The sequence below is a fragment of the Hippopotamus amphibius genome, chromosome 8 (assembly GCF_030028045.1).
Source record: "Hippopotamus amphibius kiboko isolate mHipAmp2 chromosome 8, mHipAmp2.hap2, whole genome shotgun sequence".
Classification (NCBI taxonomy): Eukaryota; Metazoa; Chordata; class Mammalia; order Artiodactyla; family Hippopotamidae; genus Hippopotamus; species Hippopotamus amphibius.
The window spans coordinates 124,281,629-124,306,133 of record NC_080193.1 but is presented as its reverse complement, the minus strand read 5'-3'; the positions used below and the strand labels follow the sequence as shown (position 1 = coordinate 124,306,133).

Sequence of the window (24,505 nt, the reverse complement as noted above, 5' to 3'; positions counted from 1 at the left end):
AGAGGCCAGCTTGGCGTCACGCCCAGAGCCCTGACCCCACAGGCAGCGGGCGCGCCCGGTCCCTCTCCCCCCAGTCACAGAACCATTCCAAGGACAGGTGAGCTCCCCTGGCACCTGGATGTCAGCTGGGGAGAAGAAAAGGTTCTCATTGGGAACAATGCACATTTTAGTCTTCCCAAGGACTTGTTTTAACCAGAAGGAACTGAGATACTTTAACTGTCAAGTTTAAGTACCAGTCCCTGAACACCTCTGACCCGTCACCAGGATAAATTATAGAGAATATAGGAAGTTATTTTCTTCCCTCCTGCCCTCCCTTTCTTTCTTCTAGAGTTTTTGGAGTTACATATGATGTCATTCCATATGTGTCCCCTCTTTGCAAGGACAAATAAGAAATTAGCCTCAACTATTTCTTTCTCTCACGCACAGGAATACCAAATATTGTAGAGAAAACATTTACAGAAAGCTGATTTGGGTGGTGTCCTACTTTTTTTATGTGATGAAATTGCTCCCCTCTCTAACCACATTCCATTTCTTATAGGCTTTTAAGAGGAGATGATGCTATATTCTAACTAGTCATTCTGTAGCTCACTACTTTTTCTTTTTTTTTAAAAAATTGAACACAGGCATGGACCATCTGGGGAACACTGAGTTGTTTTGGAAGTACTTTTATTGGTATGCAGAAAAATTGTCTCAGAGTACTTACTTCCTCTTTTCCAGTTTATCAATTCTAACTCCCAGTTTCTACAACTTCAACTATATTTTAAAGATCCCCCCCCTTCTTTTTAGACAGCATATTAATAATTGTGTCAGGTGGAATGCATTTTCCAAAACAACCATTACAACTGAAGGCAGAAAAAACATCAAAGGTTAATGTTACCATAACTTCAGAAGCCCCGCCTCTTGCAGAAACCCTGTGGCTTTTTTTTATAGAGGCAATACTCTTGCCAAGCTCTTCTTTTAATGGAGAGAGAGAATTATTCCAGCTAGATCCTGTCCAGGTCAAGCCCCTTTTCATTATCTGTCAAACACCCCAAAATCAAGAGCCAGTTTGGGATGAGCTGAAAATCTGATTATGTTCATCATAAAAACTAAATCCCTCAATCCTCAACAGACAGAAGATTTACAATGGCTCTGTGCGTCATTGAAATTCTAGGTGCACTGAGGTTTGATTGAGTTGAGAATGAAGATAAAGGGCAAAAACTTTGCCTGCTGCTGCGAAGAGTGGCTCAGTGTGAGGCTGCCACATCAGGTTTTCTGTTTATCCCTAAGGCTGGTGCAGCAGTGACTTCAAAGTTTGATGGTGTCTGGGTTTTTTTCCCCTTCATTCTTTCTTTCTGTTTTTTTCTTCCTCCAAAGATGTTGAGCAGCAGGCTAATGGGTCCCCAGCAGGGTGCAAAGACAGCGGAAAGCACGGGAATCAGATGTCAATGTATTCCTTGGAGGTTCCCTGCTAGGACAGAGCTAACTAACCAGGGCTTCAGTCTTCTCTTGGGGAACACGCTTTGATGGTTCCCTGCCCACTCTTGGCCTCCTATATGCTTCCTGATTAAAATGCTGTCACAGATAAATCATGACTTCTGCCTGTTAGGACAATTTTCTTTTTTTTTTTTTTTAAGGAAAAGTTTGAAATTATAAGATTAAAAAGATGAGCAAGTTCTGGAGAATTTTATGCTCACATATAAACGTATGTATATTAGCATGTCACATCTCCCTACTGTAGAACCATGCATGGGTCTGGGACTGTTCTCTGCATGTTCCTTCCCTACCCATTATTAGGTATATTTATATATTTTCTGTCAGTCACTTTCAGTCAACTGATAGATTACTTAGGAAACATTAAATAAATTTCGGGGGTTTGAGGGATCCTCCTTGTTTTTTCCTCAACACAGGCACAGATTGGAACTTGAAGTTGTCCCAGAGGTAAGAGTTTCCATTTTAAGTGTAACAGGCGTTCAAAATATACCGGTGTTCTTTTTGTGGGTTCCCACCTACAAATAGCCCTTCAGGCACCGGAGAGTGTTGATAACCTACCCTTTGCTTGGAGGAGAGACAAAACTCAGCAAACTGGAGTGGAAGTGGAAAGTGCTTGATCTGCTTTGACCAAGCACAACCTTCTCAAAACCTTGACGTGAAACCGATTTACCCAGGGAAAGTCAGAGGTCGAAGAGCAGCACTCAAACCATATCTGTATCTGCTGCCCGGCTGCCCCTCCGCCCTCGCCTCCTCACTCCCTGTCTGGTCCTGGGCTGCACCCAGCAGCGTTGGCCATGCAGTGCCTTTGTCTGGCTTCTGCTTTTGCTGGACCCAATCTCTCCACGCTGCTCCTCCTGCACGGAGATTCCTCATCACGATGTAAATGAATCGTTTTGCTTCAGGCTCCACCTGAGGTTTCTAGACAGCCAAACCTGCCCCACCTTGAGGTCGGGGCCCTGGCCACTAAAAGGACATTTTTTGGTCTCACAGCTGCTGTTCTGTATCCTTTTGCCTTCTGCCCAGACTGACTTAGCAAAGCCACACTGGATTCTTATGCTCTGTAACGCAGACAATGTCACCTCTCACAGTCTGGGAGTCCTGCTACCTGCATACTTTCCCATTTGCCGCTATCTTCTCATACTTTTTATTATTGCACTTTCACATTAAAAACCCCGAACTGACCTTTCAGCAACAACCTGAGTCGCCTGCAGACATTCTGACACTTGACCTTCCTTGCTTTGTGAGTCATTTCCTCAAGGTTTTGTGTCTTCACCCTCATGGTGATTCCTGCCCACTGACTGATTCCATTACCTTTCTGGAGCATCAACACTTAATGTGAGATTATCTGGTTAAATAATACAAAACACCCAACTGCTCGAGATGGGCCAGAATAAGGACTTTCAAGGGGGATACTTAAAATCAGTCTACAAAGTTTCAGTTTGAGGGCTTTTTGAAATGTTAGTTTCAAAATTATATACATTTATAATATATGTAAATTATAAAGCATTATAAAGAATTTATATGAAATCTCTGAGTTTTTTAAAAAAATAAGTGAAGAGAAGGAGATTCAAAAAAGAGCATGATTTTCTTGCTTGGTTCACTGAGAAGAACAGCAGCAGGTATGAATATGAACTTTCATAAATAGCTCCTTCCACATTCGTCTTTAGGTGCCGTGATGCCCCCCAGCTAGTTTGTGGGGGAATATCCAGCAGAGATGAAGTGAGGCAGTAGAAAGGCCACTACACCAAAACCAAAGCCACAGATGAGTGGGACACAATCTAATTTGGTGGGAGTGTCACAAACTTTCTATGCGTCAATTTCCTGTGGATGAAAATAGCAGGTGTATCTAACATCAGAGACGGGTGGTCAAGTAAAATAGATGCGAAAAATCAGGAAAAATAAATAATATGATGGGGTAATATTAAATTCTGGAAACTGCTATTTTCATTTTAAATTCAAGTAACTTCCTTTTTAACCTGAAGATTTCAGAGTATTTAATGGGAAGTATAAAAATAAGCCCAAATGATTGTGAACCAGTAATGAAACACTTAAATTAACATGGAAAAGCAAACGAGAGTCCTTCCAGCATTTACTGTAACTAATCACATAGGAAGGGTGTGTAGAATTGGGTTCATTCCAAAGTAGCTTTGCAGACTAATACCAAAAATTTATCAGCCCCACAAATACATGTCTTCATCCTTCTAAGCTTTACCCACAGTAAGAGGAATTTATTAATAGCAAGAATTCATCTCATTTATGGCCTAAGTGTGCACAGGAAAGTGAATAACATTAAAATAATTCAACGGGGTAGTCAAGGTCAATTTAGCAAAGCAAGATATACCTGACCCAACAGTGATGGGCCTTACACATGGGGACCCAGCTTATTCAGAGACACCAGAGGAGTGAGGATGGGAGAAGCAGATGGGAGAAAAGAGTTGAGGATTCTCTTATAATAAAGTGGGCACCATTCTTGATTTTTCACCCCATCTTTCATTATTAAGTAAAAGAGCATTATGTCCCATGTATAACTAAGATAGTCTATTTTAGATTCTTTTAAAGCTTTACTTGTCTGATTTTATGCTATCATGAATTTAATTGATAATATAAAACAAAAAAGAATTTGCTTTCGTTATTTATAGTCATTAAAAATTACATTTTCATCTTCAAGACAGTATTCTAGGTTTTTTATTTTTTATTTTTTTAGAGTAATGTGACAGGGCTCAGCAGTTCCTAAAAGTGCTGAAAACGAAGCGAGAGATAAGCCTAAAACTTAATGGTTGTGAGGTCCTTAAGAAACAATACTTTGTTTTTAATGGAGTTAGAGTGAGAAATGAAGCCGTTTTGCTTTCCCTGCATGTGTTTCTCACTCTGAAGTTAAAAAAGCAGCTCAGTCTGATTGAGGTAGGTAGGGGGTAAAGAACGCGTCAGGTTTTACACATCAAAGCAAATGCTTAGAAGTGGAATTAAAAGCCAGTGTACACTAAACTGTGAGTGTTAACCGATGTCAGCCCTAATCCTACTCAAAAAGTGGAGGGTGAACATTCAAAGCTGATGACACTAGCCTCCTTGCCAGGAGCAGGGCCCCGAACCCTTGCAGCAGAGCTGGAAAGCTCGCTCAGGGTTCAGTTGTTGCTGTTTGTCACGCGTCTCGGACAGAGGTGGATGTTTAGGATAGAAGGGGTGTCTCAAAACCCCGTGGCCCAGACCGTGGGGTCAGAGCAGAAAACCATGTTTCATGCAACTCGCATGTCTCACATGATACTAGTAAAAGTAAAAGAAAAATGGTAAAAAAAGATTTCCATGGTCAAATGTTTGAGAAATTCAGAATTAATCACGGTTGAATGTGTTGTGTTCCCGAAGGACGACTCTGAGGTTTTTTAACGTGCAGGAGATGTTCCCTAATTATCGGGACTGAGAGCTTTCTGAAAAGATACCCATTAGGCTGTGGCTGGATACTCATGTCCCATGGGGCACAGTTTGGGAAATACCGAGATAAAATATTCGTATCCCTGGTTTATAGATGAGGGAATTGAGGCCCAAGGAGAACTCAGGTCTCTGGCCGCTGAGTGCCAACTCTCCCCAGGGGACCGATCAGAAATCTGAGATAAGATAAGCTGCGACCTTTCTTGGCAACACACATACCCTGCAAGGGCGTCCTAAAACTAAGACTTCTGAAAATGCGGTACATACACTCTTCTTCCCTGGCTCAGTCAAGACACACAGACCCTCCCGAGTCACGATTACCTGATACAAAGGCATACAGATGCTATCAATCCACTCCAGTTGCAATCGGGGCAGCTCGTCCTTCCGGTTCCGATCAAAAATAGCCTAGAATGGGGGAGGAGAACCTTACTTTATTACACTGGAGTCTTTTACGGGCGCTTTGTCAAACACTTTGCCACAGTGATCCAATTTTTACCAACTGAACGCAAGCCACAATCAATCTTTACACGTACTTTCTTTTCCTTTATCTATGATGAGAAATAAAGTATTTTCACCTCTTTTTATGAGATTTGTAAGCGAATTTATTTGAACTTTATAGCACGCAACTCCTTGGGGCCAAAATCTGTCTTCGGATACAGGTAACTGCCACTAAATCAAGTCATCAGGTCACTGGGAATTGGATACCAGTCAAAGGAAGGGGAAATGTTTTATTGCCACAAAAATAGTGCAGGGTTTTATTTTTATAGCGAGAGAGGGTGGGATAGATTGGAAAAGATCCTTAAAAGCAATTTCATTTTAAATAGAAGCTATTTGTATTCATTTTTTCAGGGTGGGGACAATTTTGTGTATTTTTCAGTAAGGTCCTATCATTAATTAACTCCTAAATTCTTACCTATCACTGGATGGATGATGGGGGAGGTACACATCCTTTCCTCATTCCCAGCCTTTGCACTTTATGATATTATGATGTTTAGAAAATTTAGACATATTTTTGAGAAAAAGAAGTGGCATATTTCTGCTGGACAGACATAAAAAGAGAGACAATCAGTTGGAATTGGATGGCTAAAAGAGATTCCTCAGGCAAACACTGCCTCATCTACGCCAGTGAGAATGTCCCTCCCTTTGTTCTTAAAGCGTAAGGCCGGGGTCTAAGAAGCAACCCTGCCCTGCCTTATTGACTTACAGTAGGTTTCATCTTTCCTTTAAATAAAATGTGGCATCTGCATCATTGTGGCATTCATACAGGTCGTAAGGGCAGATTCACGAAATCTCTTTGGTCCAGACATGCTGAAAAAATCCTGCATCCCTCCGACTTAGGAACAGGGTGGGAGTGGCTGGGGCCCAAATCACTAGCTGCCAAGGCTTGCAAGAAGACAGAAGGGCGCTGCTGAGGAAAATATCTCCAAATGAGGGAGAAGGTCACTGCCTCCCATAGGCTCCGCTCATCCTTGATTGCAATGTGAAATGTAAATATCAGGAAGGAGGACCAGGCATTTGGAGAAGACTGTGAAATATGCTGGAGGAAGGGCTGTTTCTTGTGAACTGCAGAAATCTTGGTCCAAAATGTTCCCTTAAAAAATATTATTCCGTTTTATGCTCTCTACAGTTCTCATTGTTACCTGAAATTTTCTTATTTATTTAATGACTGTTTCTGGTGCATAATATACAGTTACTTATTTTTTTTTTAATTCACTGGTTTTTAGTATATTAATAATTAACTATGCAACCGTTACCACAGTCAATTTTAGAACATTTTTATCACCCCAATGAAAAAAAATCACATACCAATTAGCAGTTGCTATTCATTCTTCCCCAAACCCTCCAAGACTTAGGCAGTCACTAATCCAGTCTCTGTCTCTGTAGATTTGCCCATTCTGCACAGTTCATGTAAAGGGAATCATATGATATGTGGTCTTTTGTGACCAGCTTCTTTCACTTAGCATTATGTTTTCAAGGTTTACCCCTACAAGCATGCATCAGCACGTCAATCATTTTTATTGCCAAATGATACTCCCTTGTATTAGATATGCCACATTTTATTTATCCATTCATCAGTGGATGGACATTTGGGTTGTTTTGACTTTTTGGATATTATATGTGTGGATGTATGTTTTCATTTCTCTTGGGGCTATACCTAGAGGTAGAATTGCTGGCCCCATGGTAACTCTTAGTGTTTAAGGTTTTGAGGAACTGCCAAACTGTTTTCCAAAGCAGCTGCGTTACTTAAATTCCCACCAGCAATGTACAAAAAGTTCCAGCTTCTCCACATCCTTGCCAACTCTTGCTATTGTCTGTCTTTTGGATTATAGTCATCTGGGTGTGAAGTGGTATCTCACTGTGGCTTTGATTTGTAGTTCTCTCATGACTAATGATTTTGAACATTTTTTTTTCATGTGCTTATTGGCCATTTATATATGTTCTTTAGAAAAATGTCTATTCAAATCCTTTACCCATTTAAAAAATTGGGTTATTTGTCTTTCTATTGTTGAGTTGCAATAATTGTTATACATTCTAATTACTAGGGCCACACAGATACATGCTTTGTGAATAATTTGTCCAATTCTGTGGGCTGTCGTTTCACTTTTTTGATAGTGTCTTTTGACACGCAAAGTTTTTAATTTTGATGAAGTTCAATTTCTCTACTTTATCTTTTGTTTCTTGTGTTTTTGGTGTCATATCTAAGACACCATTGCCAAATCCAATCCAGAAGATTTATATCTTGCTTTCTTGTAAGAGTTTTGTAGTTTTAGCTCTAACATTTAGGTCTATGATACATGTTGAGTTGGTGTTAGGGTATGTTTGTGAGATAGGGTCCATCTTCATTTGCATGTGATATCCTGTTGTCCCTGTGCCATTTGGTGAAAAGATTATTTTTCCCCCACTGCATTATCTTGGCACCTTTGCCAAAATCAGTTGACCATAACTGTAAGGGATCATTTCTGGACTAGTCATTTCTTTCTTTTTATTTTTGGCAAGTCAAGATTTAATTTTTATGAAAATTGCAAATAATGCATTACAATGCTCAGCTTCCCTGGGAACTAAACAAATCTAAATGAAAACAAGATTTAAAAAAATTATCAGATGGCAAATAATTTTTTTAGCTCTTTATTGGAATATAATTGCTTTACACTGTTGCGCCAGTTTCTGCTGTACAACAAAGTGAATCAGCTGTATTTATACATATGTCCCCATATCCCCTCCCTCCCGTGACTCCCTCCCGCCCTCCCCATCCCAGCCCTCTAATGGACTAGTCATTTATTAACAAATGTTTGATGAGTGGAAGTGTGAGATACTTCTCTGTCCTGTGTTTTTCCTTTATAGAAGTTTGTATCTTATAATTGATTATTAGTGATTATTTATTTAATGTCTATATTTCCCACCAGTTGACAAGCTTCTTGAGGGCAGGGAAGATGGTACCTTGCTCGTGGCTGGATGCGCTGCGTCCAGCTTCATGCTTGATACTTGAAGGTGTTCGAGCATGTTCTATTAACCGACTCACTGCTTCCAGTATTAATCTGGATGTAGCCCAGATTAGCCTTTGTTTTCATGAAGTTAGTCTGGTGACCTTTACTACTATGATACCTGAAAGGGCTCTTGGACAATTTTATTCCTAAATATCAAGGAATAATGGACACAGCGGGTGTCCGATCTGGGTGTGTGAAATTCCAGACATTTCCGGAAAAGCACTAATGGGGGATACCCCTGCCACAGCAGTCAGGCCTCTCCTGAGGAGATGGTCATCAGCTGTGTTAAGTAGGCTTTTGTGGGGAGAGAGCAACACTTATAGCTATGTGTCCACTGCGAAATTAATTTCATTTATGTCTCCAGAAAAACCCTTACCTGAGCCTACAAAAGTTCCTTAGTGCTGCGCCACTGCACCTGCCAGCTTGCCAATGCTGGCAATTGACTCGTATTTTTTTCACTTAATTAAATGACCTGTGATATTGCTGCATTGTAAACCTTCAGAGGAGGCCTCTGAAACAGTTTTTTTTAAAGAGGAGAAAGCTTCTATTTGAAGCTAGACATACATATAGCTGACAGAAATTTGGATTGCACTACATTTTACACATTAACTATGTATCCCAATCTAGCATCACCAAAGAAGAACCAAAAGGGATGTTTTGAAAACAGTATAAATAGATATTGCTTTGGAAACTAAAGTAATTGATGGGTGTTTTAACTTATGTAGTCTTCTGACCTTTATAAGTAAACAACAAATAAAGAATAGCCAAAATTAGTAAGTCTGTGAGTTCTTTAAGCTAGGAGCTAGTTCTGCTGCTTTTCCTTGTCTTTAAATGTCAGCAGAGAAAGGTGTTTTAAAACTTGAAGATCTTACAAATAACTCCAAATATTCAAAACTGAGTTGATTCGAATCCTCATAAACAGACAGTCTTGACAATTGACACATTCCTTGAGCTGCACTGACTCTTCTGTGCTGTGGCAGGCTTTAGAATACTCTAGACCATTCTTAGAGTCATTGGGTGATATGTTTTAAGCTACTTATTCATTAAGAATAAAGAGGCCACCTCCTCCTTGAGGGTGGTGACTGAGGCATTTATGTCTTTGTCTCCCTATAAGTAAGAACAGCATCCTCCTTAGCCTACAGTAAGCATCTCAAGTAATAATTGAATGGATGAATCCAATATCAATAGCACTTCAATCAGCAGAAGCTAGTTCCCCAGATGCAAATTTTCATTTTGCAAAAAAGGAAAAGAAACAGAGACTTGATTTGCTTTTGGGATTTTGGAAAGTTCAAAACTGCAAAATAAAATCCAGAATATCCATTATTTACCGCACCTGCCTGTTCTAGCCCATCAAGGCTGGACAGCTTGCCTTTCACTTTTTTTCTGTATTTCTGTTTCAGAGTAGCCACTGACTACATATGAAACTCCAGCCTTGGGCTTTGAGTTATTCAGATACTCCTCTGATCCTCCCTTGTGCCTACTTGTCCCAGTGTGGGAGCACAGGAAATGCTTGTTAAATAGATCAGCCCTCTTAATCAGAAACCTGGGAAAAAGAGTGTTTAGCATCTAAGTTTAATTAAAGTTTTAAACTTTCAAGAGTGCTTCCTTAAATCCATTCTCAGTCTTTCCCATTTTCAAGGTGTGATTTGAAGTGATTTTTGAAAATGTCATTCAAAAAGGTAAACACGTCATAAGAAAAGGACGAACTTACTGATGGAGTGAGTTTGAGTTCTGCTCGCTCCCGATCTCCTTGTTCAAAGAACTCGCTGGTTACAAGTTCAGCCACCTGAAACACAGAAATATTTTAATTGATGGGTATGTGTACTTCATCATGAGACGCAGAAGTTATTTCTGGCTTATATGTGTATAGCGGTTATCTTCGAGACAGACAATCATTTAAAAAGCTTACGAGGAAGTACATCAACCTTTTGTGTTTGAAGGTATCACAGAATTTAATCAATGAAACTGATTTCCTTTTAACCAGAAGAACTTGTGCAACGTATTTTTATTTATTTTTTATTGAAATAGAGTTGAAGTACAGTTGCAATGTATTCTTAGACACATGTCAATAGACAATCTCTGACAGTAGAGCTTACATATCCAGATGAGGCACGTGGTTGCCACCTTCAAAGCAGGAAATGTTCTTATCCAGAAAAATGAAGCAAATGATAACCTACCAATAATTGATGTTATTATAATATAGTATTATACTATACTTGTAATAATAATTCAGCCAACTTTTGGTTGTTTCTATGAGAATTCTTTACTTTGTTGCCTACTTGTATTTTAGCTTGGTTTCATCTTGCCATCACAAAAACACCTTAACCATGTCCCCCTACCAGTATTTGTGTGCACTCTGAATGGATAACCCCAGGGCCCAACCCTTACTTCCTACTGTAGCAATCAGTCAAGGGGCTGAACTAATGCTAGATTTCACTGTTCACATCAGAATTTTACAGTATGTTATGATATAGTTTAAAAAGTGTGATTTGGTCTTCAGGCTGTCTCAATCCATGTACTAAATAACAGTGTTTATTTACAGTGGGTTCTAGTTGGTACAAGCACAATGGAATGGCTTTTCTACCCCAAACCACATAGATTTTTTCCAAAGTAAGGACAAATATTTTTCTACTTTTCATCCATTAGTGTGGATGATCAGAAGCTATCGATCATGGTCAATCTTACAGAGACTTTTTTCTTTCCCAAGCCCTGTGCTTCTACTGATAGTTTATGGGAAGCAAACTGATACAACAGATACATGCTGAACAGGTATTTTCAGCAACTATGGTGTACATCTTGGATATCTCTGAGGTGAACTAGCTGGATTTACAAAATATTAAAAGAGCAGAAAAGAAATCCCAGACAACTTGATGGCAAGAAGATCTGGATTCCCAGACTGGTTTTCTTTTATTCCATGCTCTTATAAAGATGTGGATCTTAGGTTTGGCAAAGGTTAGAGTGGTTTAATTTTGGTCAAGTGCAGAAAATCAAGATAATTTACCTAAGCATATCTCTCAAGAGATTTGTCAACCATAAATCATAACCACTGATAAAACTTAAAAACAATATCTAACGCACACACGCACACACCCCCCGCCGAGAGTAGCAAGTATGCAGTCATTTATCAAAAAATGGAATGGCCAGTTCAGATTTTAACATTTTAAAAATTCAACAGCATAAAACTAGTTGGAACTGACTCAGTTTTTCTAGGACCCGGTTCACTTCTCTCTCTCCAGTCTCTGCCACCGCCCTTCACATTAGCACTCCAGGTCTCTCTCGTTGGTCGCTGGCCTTCCTTTAGAGAAGAAATGGGCCCCTAAGGACCTGGCCTCATTATTCAGTTCCCAGAACTGTCCCTCGAACTCCTCTGAGGTGGATCTTTTGTGCTAAAGAATGTATGTGTGCATATTAGGTCACCCTGAGGTACGAGTCCTGCAGAGGCCAGTAGCCCCTGGAAAGCAAAGAAGTTAAAACAAAATCCTTGTCCTCAGGCTTTCTAAAGTGGTCTTGGGTATCTCCCCTGTGCTTCTTTCACAGCTCAACTTGTACTGCCGTTTCATGTGTCCTTAAAAACCCAATCAAGACTATTAAGTGGCTCCTGATTGAGTTTTTTATTAAGGAAGGAAATTGAGATGCTAATCAGTCCTTGGGGGATGACTGGGGACCCCCACATGCAGAGAGTCACGTGCGTGAGGAAGGCAAAGTGAAACAGACATGAGAGAAAAAACATGTTGAAAGGGAATGAAAAAAAAAAACAACATCCAAGAAACTGGAAATATATTTTAATTTTTAAAAGAAGTTTCTATTCTTTTGTCCAAATGTTTCCTAAAATCCTATCAGAAGTGAGTATGTTTTTGAAAATACCTAACCTATTCAATTCGGATACAAACACAAATGAGATCTACAGTTTAGAGTTGTGACAAGATTTCTGATGGAAACATTTGGGAAAAGATGGTTTTGTGTTTTATTTCCCTGACCTCATGAGTCTCTGCACTGGTCAGCAGAAGTTCAAATCCTAAAAATAAAATAATATTTATACCAGTGACCAAGAAGACCACCTACAAGTGGCCACTGGGCCTCTTTGTTCTATCATCTCAATGCAGAAACCTTTTTCAAGTACTTTGTCTTGTCACTTTCTGGCTCTTTCTGCTGCTCCTTTAGTTGTGCCATGCATTTCACTGGGGTCCTGAAGGCCCTGGCACAGCATCCCTCATCCACCCCCTTTCTAATCTTTTATATTTCCCCCCCAGTTCCCCTGTTTCTTATTCTCCACTACCTTCCACTCCTATCATAGGGGCTACTCCCAATACTACACTTTTCCCCAATACCTGGAATAGCCACCTACATATTCTTGGCAGTTTATTTCCAAACTTTACCGTAAGGGAGGCCTTTCTACACTGGGGAAGGGAAGGGTGGGCAGAGATGTAATTAAGCAATGCAACCACACAAATCCTCCACCATAACCTGCTTTATGTAACTTCAGGCACGTCACACTGAAACGAAAACCAAGGCTCCTTCACGGCTATTTACTGGAGGCGACGCTATAGGGAAACTGCACCACCGGCTTTAAACTGTGATGTGAGCTAGATATCAACTTTCATTTGTGCTAAGCAACTAAACTTTGAGATATTTGTTACTGCAGCAAAGCCTAGCTTAGCCTTGACTAACAAAAATTGGCATGGAAGTGAGGTACTACTATTAAACAGAAAGGAAGGGAAGGAAAGAAGAGAGAAAGGGAAAGAGAGGAAAGAAAAGAAAGGAAAAGACCCTAAAATATGTGGCATTGGCTTGGGGGCCAGGTATTTATACAACAGTGAGGAAACAGCTGTTAGAAGCTATAAGGCTGATAATCCAGGTTACACAGCGGCAAAATACTTCCTACAGTTCTCATGGACAGAAAACAAACAATGTGTCTAATGAACTTATAGCCTTAGGGGAAGAGATTGGAGAACAAAGCTAATAGCATGTGATGGTTGCTATCGACTGTCTTGCTAGGTATTAGAAGAAGTGAGCTCAGAAAAGCCTTGGCAGGTGTATAACCAGGAATGAAAGGGAATAGAGAAAGTCACAAATTCAGGGTCTTATAGGCATAGAATATGAAGCTGCTTCTTAGTCCCAAACTGTGAAAATAAAAATTGAGATACATTTTGAATGATAAAGGCCGATGAAGACTCAGCCTTGCAACAAGAATCATATGGAAGGTATGGCCCGTACACACGTTGTTACAAACTTTGAATGAATTAGGTGGTGCACAGGACATCCCTTCAATTAGACAAAGTGGCCCAGAGAAATGATTTATACAAGGTTCTCTCACTGGCACCTGTTAGGCCCAAAATACTAGGAATTAACTGTTGAAAGGAAGATGTATGTATGCTATATTTCTTTGTTCTAGAATATAGGGAAGCAAAGAAATACAGCAGATCTAAGAAGTTTATATTGAATTGAACTGTGTAGAAATGACTGGCATCAAAGATCTAAGAAGCTACCTAAATGCTTAAGATGGTTTAAGCATTTAGCCCCACAAGCCTTTGACTACTTAAAACTTAAAACAAGGCTTGGAGCCTCAACCTTCTTTAGGGGGCAAGCAGGCTGAGAAAGCTGCTTGGCCTTGCAATCTAGCCAAGGAGGATAACGGAAAAGGAGTAATTTCCCAGGCTGGATCTAAAGGCCATGGAAAATACTGAACTGGGGAGCATCTCCCTGAGGTCAGGCCTCACCACAGTGTAGAGGGTGCCCCCAGGGAATGCCCAGTGGGGTTTTGCAATTGCTGTGGACTCCTCACTGCCAAATATTGCCACCGTCTCTTCCCTTTCTAAATGGGAGTGTCATCATGATTACTCTGTGGCGTGGGTGTGTGTGGTTATGTGCTGCATTTTGGGTGTGTGTGGCTCTTTAGTTTGCATCCAGACTTGCTGTAGAGATTAGCACCTGTCACCCAGAGACCCTGGACTTCGAGCTTAATATCACAACTATTGGGATATTTGGGTCATCTCCCTGGGAGGGGAGGATGAGTATATTTTGCTTGCAGGAAGGAGAGTGAATCACATTTTTGATGATTAGAGGAGCAAACTGTGGTGGTCATGTTTTCACCAACTATTTCTGGCTTTCTACTTTCTGGGCACATGGAAGGATGGGCACTTCCTGGCTGGGTGGGATCTTGTGACAAGTTCTGGCCAATGAACTGCAGGTGGGACGGCATTTAACTTCCAGTGCAAGACCCAGCTGGGCCTCTGCTGGAATGATCCAGATAGTGGCTCTCCTTCAGCCCCAGTCCAGCAGGAGGACAAAGAGGCGCCAGCCAACCCCGGAGGCACATGCCTCCAGGTGATGTGTTGGTTTAAAACACTGAGATTTTGAGTTTAGTGATAACATAGCCTATTCTGCCAGTACACTTGCTTCATTTAAAAATGCCACTTGGTGCCTCCTGTGTAAGAAACCATAAAACACTAAGAATGAAGGCATTTGGTTTGAACTCCTAGCTCCACCCCTTACCAGCTATATGCCTCAGGCTACGTATCCTTTCTAAGTCTCATTTTTTCCCATTGGTGAATTAGGAACAATCACTGTATTAGCTTCCTAGTGCTGCCGTAAATTACCACAAATTTGGTGGCTTAAAGCAACAGAAATGTATTCTCTCATAGTTCTGGAGGCCAGGAGTTCCGTATCAGTCCACTGGACAGATATCGAAGTCTTGGCAGGGCCACGCTCTGGAGGCTCTAGAGGAGAGTCTGTACCTTGCCTCTTACAGTTTCTGGGGGCTGCCAGCATCCCTCTGCCTGTGGCCACACCCTCAATCTCTGCCTTGTCGTCACACATCTTCTCCTCTTTTGACTGTGCCTTCTCCCTGTGCCTCCTCCCTGTGCCTCTCTCTTTCAAGGATTTAAGGCCTAGCTGGATAATCTAGATAATGATGCTGATAATGATAAAGATGGTCCTTAACTTAATCACATCTGCAAAGACCCTTTTTCCTTCTAAGGAAAAACCATTTACAGCTTCCTGGGGTTAGGACCTGATGTCTTTGGGTTGCCATTATTCAGCCCCCTACAGTAACGATACCCACCTCAGAGGATTTTCGAGGATTAAATGATATAATATTATAAAGCAGTCATTTAACATTAGTTACTTAGTCAATAAATATTAGTTTTTTTATTGTTATATGAATGTATCTTATTTTCCCTAAAATGTTGAGTTTTCCCTTGGATACCAAGTTATCATTTTAGACCCCACAGCCCACCCAGTAGGTGCCTCATAAAACTGAAAAAGCTATTAATCAAATACTATCAAGGTAATCAAGGGTCTTAAGTTGGGTAGTTATGGGATTAAAAACTGTTCTTGCTCTAGGAATAACACTTTTGGGCCGTGTAACCAGATTGGGTACAAATTAAATTAGATACAGCACACTTTAGCCAAAGGGCCCTCTGATCTCTAAACAGACTTTAAAGAAAAAGAAAAACAGAATTTCTTTTTTACCTCCTTGTTTTTTTTTTTTTCCTTCAGATGTGAAAAACTGGACCTTATGCTAAAACATGGTTACCTATTCAAAAACGCTACGTTTGAAACTCCTGCCTTAAGAAATGGTCAAAGTGTTATTTGGATTTAGTGCCTTAAAAAAAAATCTTACAGAGTCAGAAATATTATTTCTCAGTGGAAGCACGATAAAGAAAGGCTGGGCAATAAACTACGTCGCCCTAAGCCTCCTGCTATTTTTTACACCACGTTAATACGGATGCAAATTGACTTGGGTTTCAGTGCCTGGCAGACAGGGCTCTGGGAATACTGTCCCCCCCACCCCCCCCCAGTCCCCCCTGGGCTGAGCCCTGCCATTAATCACCACTCGCCTGTCTCGAGATCTCCCACGGTTTGGTCACGGCTCCAAGGTCACAGGCTGTCATTAACATTGATCTGAAAAACAGAACCAAACAAAACAGCCTGAATAATCTTTTGTTGCATTCCTAAACAAGCCCGTCCTAGATACATAAATAAATAAAATGGGATGGAGGCCAGCTCACATCTTCTTTTCCTTAACAAGGGCAGCACTGTTTATAGTCCCAGGTTTAGCATCTCCATCAGGCGGCCACACTGCTTCGGAAGACAAAGCTTGCACACACGCTCGGTGGCCCTTTTGTTTTGTCTGCGGCAGATCAAGGAGAGCCAAGCACTGCTTTCTCTATACCTGAACCAAGCAAGCTCTGCTTAAAATAATTTGTAATGGACGATGCTTTTTATTTTTAACTCTCGGCAAGGGAATCAGTATATAATACTATATACACAGCTGATAAATCTATTTACCCATGTATCACTGATTGATGGGCATGGAAGAACACCCACACCAGAGAGGCAAGCCACATGCCCCTGTAGAGGCTCCTGCAGTTTCACTGGCTCCACGGAGCTAAGATTTATGGGGGAGAACCACGCAGTTTCGCTCCAGTTTACTACCTGGCTACAACCATGTTTTATGAGCATTACGAAGAAGAAACATATTCAGCTACAGCTTTCATTAATCTGAGCCCATAGGAAAGCATAGGAAAGATCTGAATCAGATTTTAGAGGGGCAGATTTCTATCAGTGTAGAAATCTAGAATCCACACTGAAACCTAGATATAAAAAAAAAATAGTGGGAACAATACAAATTGCAGATAGCTCTGGTACTTCTAATTGGATGTGGTGGGAAGGGAAGAATCAGGCTTTGTCCAAAATCTGCTTTCTTTTACTAAAACCAGCAGCGTGTGATGAAAACTAACGAAGGATCTGAGCTGGGAAACCACATCTTGGCTAACTCCTTTTGGAAGAAAGGGGTGTGTTGTTGACGGTCAGAGGGCCCTCCTGATGTCAGGTGTTAACATTACATCCCCTGCCGGATTTGAATGCCTTGGAAACATGTCTGCTTCCCAGATGGCAGAGCAGGCCTGGATGGTGGTGGGGTTTGTGTAACTTCTCCAGGAAACCCCTCCAGGGGACAAGGCAGACCAGCAGATAACAATAGGTCATTCAAAGCACGAACAGGCAGCACCAGCGTGAGCAGCCCTCATGGAGTCAGGCAGCATCTAATTCCAAACACTCCTGTGCTAAGCTCTGTGCAAAGAGACACATCAGTCTATTCCTTGGGCTTCATCTTCTGTGACAGGCACTTCTACAGTGCTCACATGTTCCTGCCTCTGTACTAAGTGCTTTACCAACTACCTACTAACCAACTACTAACGAAATGATTCTTCATCACAATATGCTGTTATTTCTATTTTACAGAGAGGTCAATGGCAACACGGAGAGATTAACTTTCCCAAAGTGAGTAAAGGATTCAGGATTCTGTGCTTATCGCAAAGCTGCCAGAGCCTCTCTTGCTACACTCCAGTGCTTCTCATTTTAGGTTCTGCTGGTACCAGAGAGGGATAAGACTGTAGGTAATGCATTAGACTTTGTTGTCTCTCTGCCAGAGAGGAAATAATCTCAGTGAGGTTGCCTACTTGTATCATAGTTGGATAATTACTTACGTTCCATCCGCTTAATAATTTGAAGCTTACTTCTCAAATTCATATCAACATTCGTCAGTCCATCAACAAGTTTACTGAGTATCTGCTAGGTGCTCTGATGATGCGAATTCTTATAGCTACCATTTATTGAACAGGCATTAGAGGGTGATTTATATAGTCTCTATAAGGGATAGGGATACTACTATTATCTCCATTTTACAAAGCAAATAGTGCTTTTGCATTCCAAGATCACAGAAGTCAGGTACCTTGTCTGCGTTTACACTGCTAGGAGGTATCAAAGCCAGGACTGGGATCCATGCAGTCTGACAGAAGAGTCTTTGCTTTCAGTGAATACTCTACAGTGGAACCGAAAGTCTGTACAGAGAAGCGAGACAGAGAAAGACTGGGAGGGAGGATGGTGGGGGGTCTGGAAGCTTTATCCAACTGGTGTTGGGAGTCAGTTAAGGTTGGGGCCTCAGGAGGAAACTGGCCAGAGCTTCGAAGAGAGAACTTTAGGTGGTACATGTGGAAATAGTTTAAAGAAGAAGAGAATGGATGCAAAGAGACAGTAGGAAAGTGTAAATCGATAAGAGCATAAAACAGAGAAGGGGAGAGGGGAAAGAAAGGCAAGGACAGGGCTGGGAGCTTACGAATGAAGAACGAACGGAAGGAGGCGAATGGGCAGTTTGATCTTACTTTTTAGATCAAGCTTCTATACGTGAAAGGCCTTCTCTAAAGTAAGAGAGCAGGGAGGGAGTTTGTAGCAACCGTTTGAGGTCTGCATAACTTGAGTCCGATTTACAGTTAGGTGGTGCAATCTGCGTAGTGCAATTGCAGGAATGCAAGTCAGGAATGTCCTCTGTGGGGCGGGAAGAGGTTGGTGTGTTCCTAGGGTATCTGAGACTTGCAAGAGCTCAGTGTTACATGCCTCTCCTCCTCTAGGCGCCAAAATTATTTCAATAATTATCTTGTGATAATCATCATTTTCTTGTTTTTCTCTAGTTTTAAAAGCATTAGCAACTCAAAAGGAATACATTGTAATTTAAAAGATATATTTAAATTCAGTAAAAGGTTACACATACAAACTGAATTTTATGCTTACCATACAAAAAGATTACACCTCGAAGTCTGCACACTGTTTCACTGTTTTAAATTTTAAACACAAATACAGACCCCAAATGGTCAAGATAAAGTGACAGAACGGAAGTAACTCAAGTTCTGTTTCTTTATCTTTACCATCACCCTGCTATCATTGTTTATTCTGAATATACTGTTTAAAAGCAGAAAGGTGACAGTCTCAGAGGCTGGAGACAAAAACTGCATCTGGACTGAGTGCAAAACGTTCCGAACCGTTAGGAACTTACTCTTGAAAGGGTGTCCCGAGTCCACCTGTGCCAGGGGCTGATGGAATAACTGGGCGTTCTTGGAATTAACTGACATGTACGATACATGCACAATGAAAGGATAAGTAATACTGTGCTAATTTGAAGCTTTCATAGCAATTATTTTGATACTCAGCAGTAACCTCAGCCATTGTTTAGAATTTATACCAGCAAAAGATTTTTCTCTGGGAGTAGTGTCTCATCTTTGACATTGTTTAGATTGCAGGCACATGGTGATGATAAAAAGCAGAGCAACTTTTAGTTGGTTTTATTACTATTTTAAAATTCTCTAAGGCAGGGCTCCCCCAGAGGCTCCTCCCACAACGTGCACATGGTCAGGGTCCAGCTGTGAAATGGCGGGGGCGGGCAGAGCTGGGGGGAGAGGAGAGTTCCTGAAACACCTCCCCTCTGCTTTACGTACTGTGCATCCAAATAAGATTTTTCTTACATATGGGGTTCCCTGCCAAAAAATTTGAAAACCTCTGTGGGAAAACACTCAACGTGGCGACACGGAACGAGCACTGGCATTTTTGGAGTTGTGTTCAGGAGAGAGGCCAGACCCAAGAAACCCGGTGGGACCATTTGTGAGGATGCTGAGGAACAAGAGAGAATTCCTGAGGGATGATTACATTTAGGGGGTAGCCGGGAGGAGGAAGGATTAGAGAAAGACAAATAGGAGAAGGAAGAGTCAGAAGAAAGTAGAAAAGCCAGAAGAGCACGGGGCTTTGCAGAAGCCAAGGCAGGAAAGAGTTTTAAGAGAGGAAAGGCCACCACAATTAGGGCTGCGAAGAGATGGAGGAAGCTGAAGAGAACAAAGGCAGTAGGATTTGATCCTTGGGAGATGACCAGCGACTTTCAAAAAGTGCAGAAATTACATTTCAGCAACTACATTCCTCAGTAGAGGAACTTACTTTACATGCTAAATACTCTGCCGTAAATTCATACTTTGGAAAACTATGCAACAATCAAAGATGATACTGGTATGGTCGTGGGAAGAATTCCAAGGCATACAGTTGAGTGAACAAGCGCGTTCAGACTGACATGTAAGTATATAATTTATGTTAAAACAAGCAAACAAATCTGCACTAAATAGTATGTTTCCCATGGGTACACGTGTATGGAAATGCTTTGACAATAGTCTGAAAAGAAACAAGGAGTTGATAACAGAGCAAAGCTGTGTACAGTATGGGAATTGGGAGTAGTGCTCAAAGAACTGGGGGTTTATCTGTAATGTTTTCCTTTGCTACAGAAAAATATATTCCTTTCATTACTTGTGGAATTAAACATGATTTAAAAAGAAAGAAATTCCCTTGCAAGAGGTTAGAAGGAATGTGAGTGAAGTGTGGAATTGTAGGAGAGGAGAAAACGATTGGGCTTTGAGAAGGCGGATTTTAGGGATGATTTTTTTTTTTTTTTTTTTTTGACTGAGGGGATAGAAGCATGTTTTAGGCCCAGAAGGGTCACGTCCGGGGCGGGTGGGGGGCGAAGGCCGGATTTTGAAAATGCAAGCCAAAGGAGTATAATTGACACAGCAAGTTCAGGGGTCAGGGTGGGTGGTTGGGGAGGCTGGAGGGACTGGAATAGGACACGAACGGAGATGCTACTTTTGAAGACAGGAAGGATCCTTCCCACCCTCACCCATCGCCAGCCCCCCCGCCCCGCCACCGCACCGGAAAGGATGAAGAAAAGGTCTGTAAAGATAACACAGAGACATATTAAGGCAGAGAGGGGAGAAGTAGAGCACCTTCTGGTGAGAGAGCGAGAAGAGAGGTCAGCTGCAAAGGGAAGGGGCAGGCAGGGCTCTGTGTTCTGAGATGGAGGCAGAGGTCTTGCACAGCGGATGTGGCCGGGGCTGGGATAGAGATCCCACTGGGGGCGATTCCGATGGTTGCCTGCTGTGGAGCAGGCACACTGAGCCCAGAATCCTGGCCTCACAAGCTTTCCCAGAAATACTTAACAGCTCTGGAGCAGGATTAAGACCCCCGAACGTCTGGGGATGGGTGAGGTGAGGACAGTGCAAGGACAGGGTATGAGGGGAAGAGGAATAGAGCCTAACCAGCTGGAGTGGTGGCAATCAGGTGGTTAAAAGGTGCCACATAAAAATGATGGTTTGTTGCTGCTTTTTCTTAACAACTGGGAGGAAGTCCTGTGAAAACTCTGGAACAGATTCCTTATTTCCAGCACCAAAATCTTTTGATTGGTTTTCTATCTACAATGCCTATTGTCTCTAAAAAACCCCCCAGACTTCACTCTCCACTTCCCTTTGTTCTGTGTAACTGTTTTCGGAGGTTAAAAAATCTCCTCTCCCCTGCAATTTGCACGCCTGCAGAAACGGGACCAATTCAAACATCATTTTCAAATTCTGAAGGCAAATTTATGGAGAGGAGGCAAAATAAAATAAATTAGAAGACGAAAAGACACATACTTTATATTTTCTCTAATTATTCCACTAATTTCTGAACGTTGTGAATGTAAGCTTTGTTACTTTAAAAACCACTTGTGTTCTTTTAGCACTGTCACAAAAGCATGGCTAAATCTTCAAATAATGAAGAAACACATAAACGAGAGCTTTTTCTTACCGAAATATATCGCGATGGTTTTTGATGTTCCAGTCATATGCTCCTTTACCGACAAGTTCGAAGAATTCAGTTCTCCTCCTGCATGAAATCAAATGAAAAAAGAGGAAAAAAAAAAAAAAACAACAAACCTGGAATGAAATTTCTCAGTCTGTGCGGTGACATAAACACAGTTACAGGAAAATATAAGACCACCTCAACCGAGTAACTTAATATTTGAAATCATGAGGCTAAACTGCTATCAAAATAAATCACTTTTTAAAAAATGTTGAGGCTTCAAGAAAAAGCCACCATCATTTCTAAATGTATTTACAACAGAGGAGATTATCGAGCCATAAAACAGAAAAGAGTGTGGTCCCGCATTTGGGATTACTTGATGTGAAGCCCTGTGACTCCTACTGAAAGTCAGAGAAGGGAGGCAAGGACACATAAAAAGCGGGAACAGTTCCAGAACGTTCTTTTATCATTCAGCATAGAACTGAGCTGCATGACGATCCAAGATAAGATAAACTCCCTGGTAGTAAATTCAGGACAAAGAGTTTTGTAGAGGTTAGAAAATAACTATTTCACCATTTCAGTGCTTAAACACATAGGCTGTGGAGTCAGAAATAACTGTGTTTAAACATCAGCTCAGTCACTTCCTTGCTGTGCAACTTTGGGAAGTCACTTAAACCCTCTGAGCCTCAATTTCCTGATCTCTAACTTGGGGGTCCTATTTGCTGACAGAGTGATTGGGAGGATTAAGTGAGATGACATGCAATGCGTTTATCCTAAGTGTCTACACATTTTAGGTGCTGGATACACACGCATGTGGAAACACATTTGGCAATGTATAGATATGGAAAAGACAAGAAGGGAATCTTCTCAAGTTGTGGAAATAGGGTGACTTCTTCCTATTTCCAAAACCTTTCTTTAATCTAGTTATATGATTTTTCATTTTTATAGTGAGAAAGGAAAAAAAAAGACATTACCATTTTGATTCTTTAAAAATCATTTCCCAAGGTTTTACCTTCTTGGCACTTCCTAATAAGAGACTATGTAAAGGATCTGACACACTGTTTCCCAAAGTGCATCCCACAAAATGCTAGTTTTAGGAGGTGCTGCATGTAAAAGAATGCTCTGGCCGAGTGGATTTGAGAAATGCTGCCTGTGATATACCTCTCTTAGAGAGTTGCCCTCCACGTTAGCCTTTTGAAGGCTCTGTGAAATACTGAGATGGAAAAGCCTACTCACCCTGACTTAACCATAGAATCCCACAGCACTAATGTTTTAAGAAATACACTTTGGAAAATAGTCCCATGTCATTTACGGTGGAAATCAGAGTAGGATCTTAAACAGTTAGTGCTGGCCCTTTGTAGTCTGGAGGGACAAAGGACGAGATGCTGAGTGCTACTGGCTTCCCTGTTTCTTGTCTGGAGTCCCCATCACCAGCTGGCCAATGGTATGGACTTCTTGTCACCTGGTCAGATGGACTACTCTATTTACCTGAAAGGGGGCAGCTCAGGAAGACAAATAGGTGACTCACTTCCTTATTTGAGAGGCAAAGACAGGTCCTGGATTTGCTCCTTCAAGTGGGTGCAGGTCAAGGCCACACCACAGATAGGACAGTCTCCCCAGCAACGTCATTGTGTTCAGCAGGGATAGCCCTACACAGTCACACGGAAGGGTCCGGCAGCACCCCTCCCCTTCGGGCGTGCAGGTGTGGGCATATCTTTTCTTCATTTACCATCTTTTTCACTTGCCCACTCCCTCCTTTCTGACCATGGTCACGCCCTTTTCACATCACCACCAGACTGTGAACTGCAACAGAAAGAGAGGTGGTGAAATGGAAAGAGCCCAGGTCTGGACTCACACTGATCTGGGCTTAACGCTGACTGTCACTCACTAGTTATATGGTCCTAGGCAAGTGGTTCCACATTGTGAAGCCTCAGTTTCCAGCTCTGTGGTGAGAATTTGCTATAAGGTGCATCATATGTTTGGTGCTAGTAGGTACTCAATACTTGATAGCCATGGTTAGCGTGTAAATAATATTAATAGTATTACTGCCAACAGTGATACACAATGGACTAATTGGACTTCATGGAGATTGAAGAGGTCATTTCTTTCTTTCTTCTCCCTGAGTGGAAATTCTTCTTTTGAATAATTGTGGAGAAGAAAGTTTGGTGCAACAGATATTTATTGAACACCTACTCTGTGCCAGCACTTTACTAGGCTTGATGGACACAAGACAATTTGTAAACATCTCTGAGTACCAGGGGCGATCAACAAACAAATAGGTGATCCTCCTTCCAATGTGATACTAGTGATAACACTAATGATACTGGAACTAGAGTGAGGTTAGAGAGACCCTCACTTTGGGTACAAAATTCAAGTAGGTGCCCCAAAGTCAGTCATCAAGGCAAACAATACCTTAATGCAACGCTTTAAAAAATCAGCATAAATACAAAAAAAAAATCCATGATGTATAAAATATCAAAATTTTAAGTAAAGGTAGGGTCTACTTTACTCTCCATGACCCACCTCACTTGCCTCCCCCGTTCCTTGTCCTGAGGAGGCTAATATTTATTGGGTTCTTACTATGTTCCAGGCAGACTTCCTGGGTTCTGTTGCTTATTAACCACACGACTGACCTTGGGTAGGTTATTGAACTTTGCTGGGCTTCAGTTTCCTTATCAGAAAAGAGTACTAGCACTAGGATC

General features: G+C 41.4%; 1 protein-coding gene across 2 annotated transcripts in view; it reads right to left on the bottom strand.

Moving 5' to 3' along the window:
• Nucleotides 1-24,505, bottom strand: part of PDE11A (phosphodiesterase 11A) — a 380,330-nt gene that overhangs the window by 22,564 nt on the left and 333,261 nt on the right. For both annotated transcript variants that reach the window (XM_057745497.1, XM_057745496.1), the window contains 4 exons: nt 21,810-21,887; nt 16,220-16,283; nt 10,093-10,167; nt 5,218-5,301 (listed from right to left, as the gene is read on the bottom strand). In XM_057745497.1, the coding sequence (XP_057601480.1) occupies nt 5,218-5,301; nt 10,093-10,167; nt 16,220-16,283; nt 21,810-21,887 (301 nt within the window). The remainder of the gene's footprint in view (nt 1-5,217; nt 5,302-10,092; nt 10,168-16,219; nt 16,284-21,809; nt 21,888-24,505) is intronic.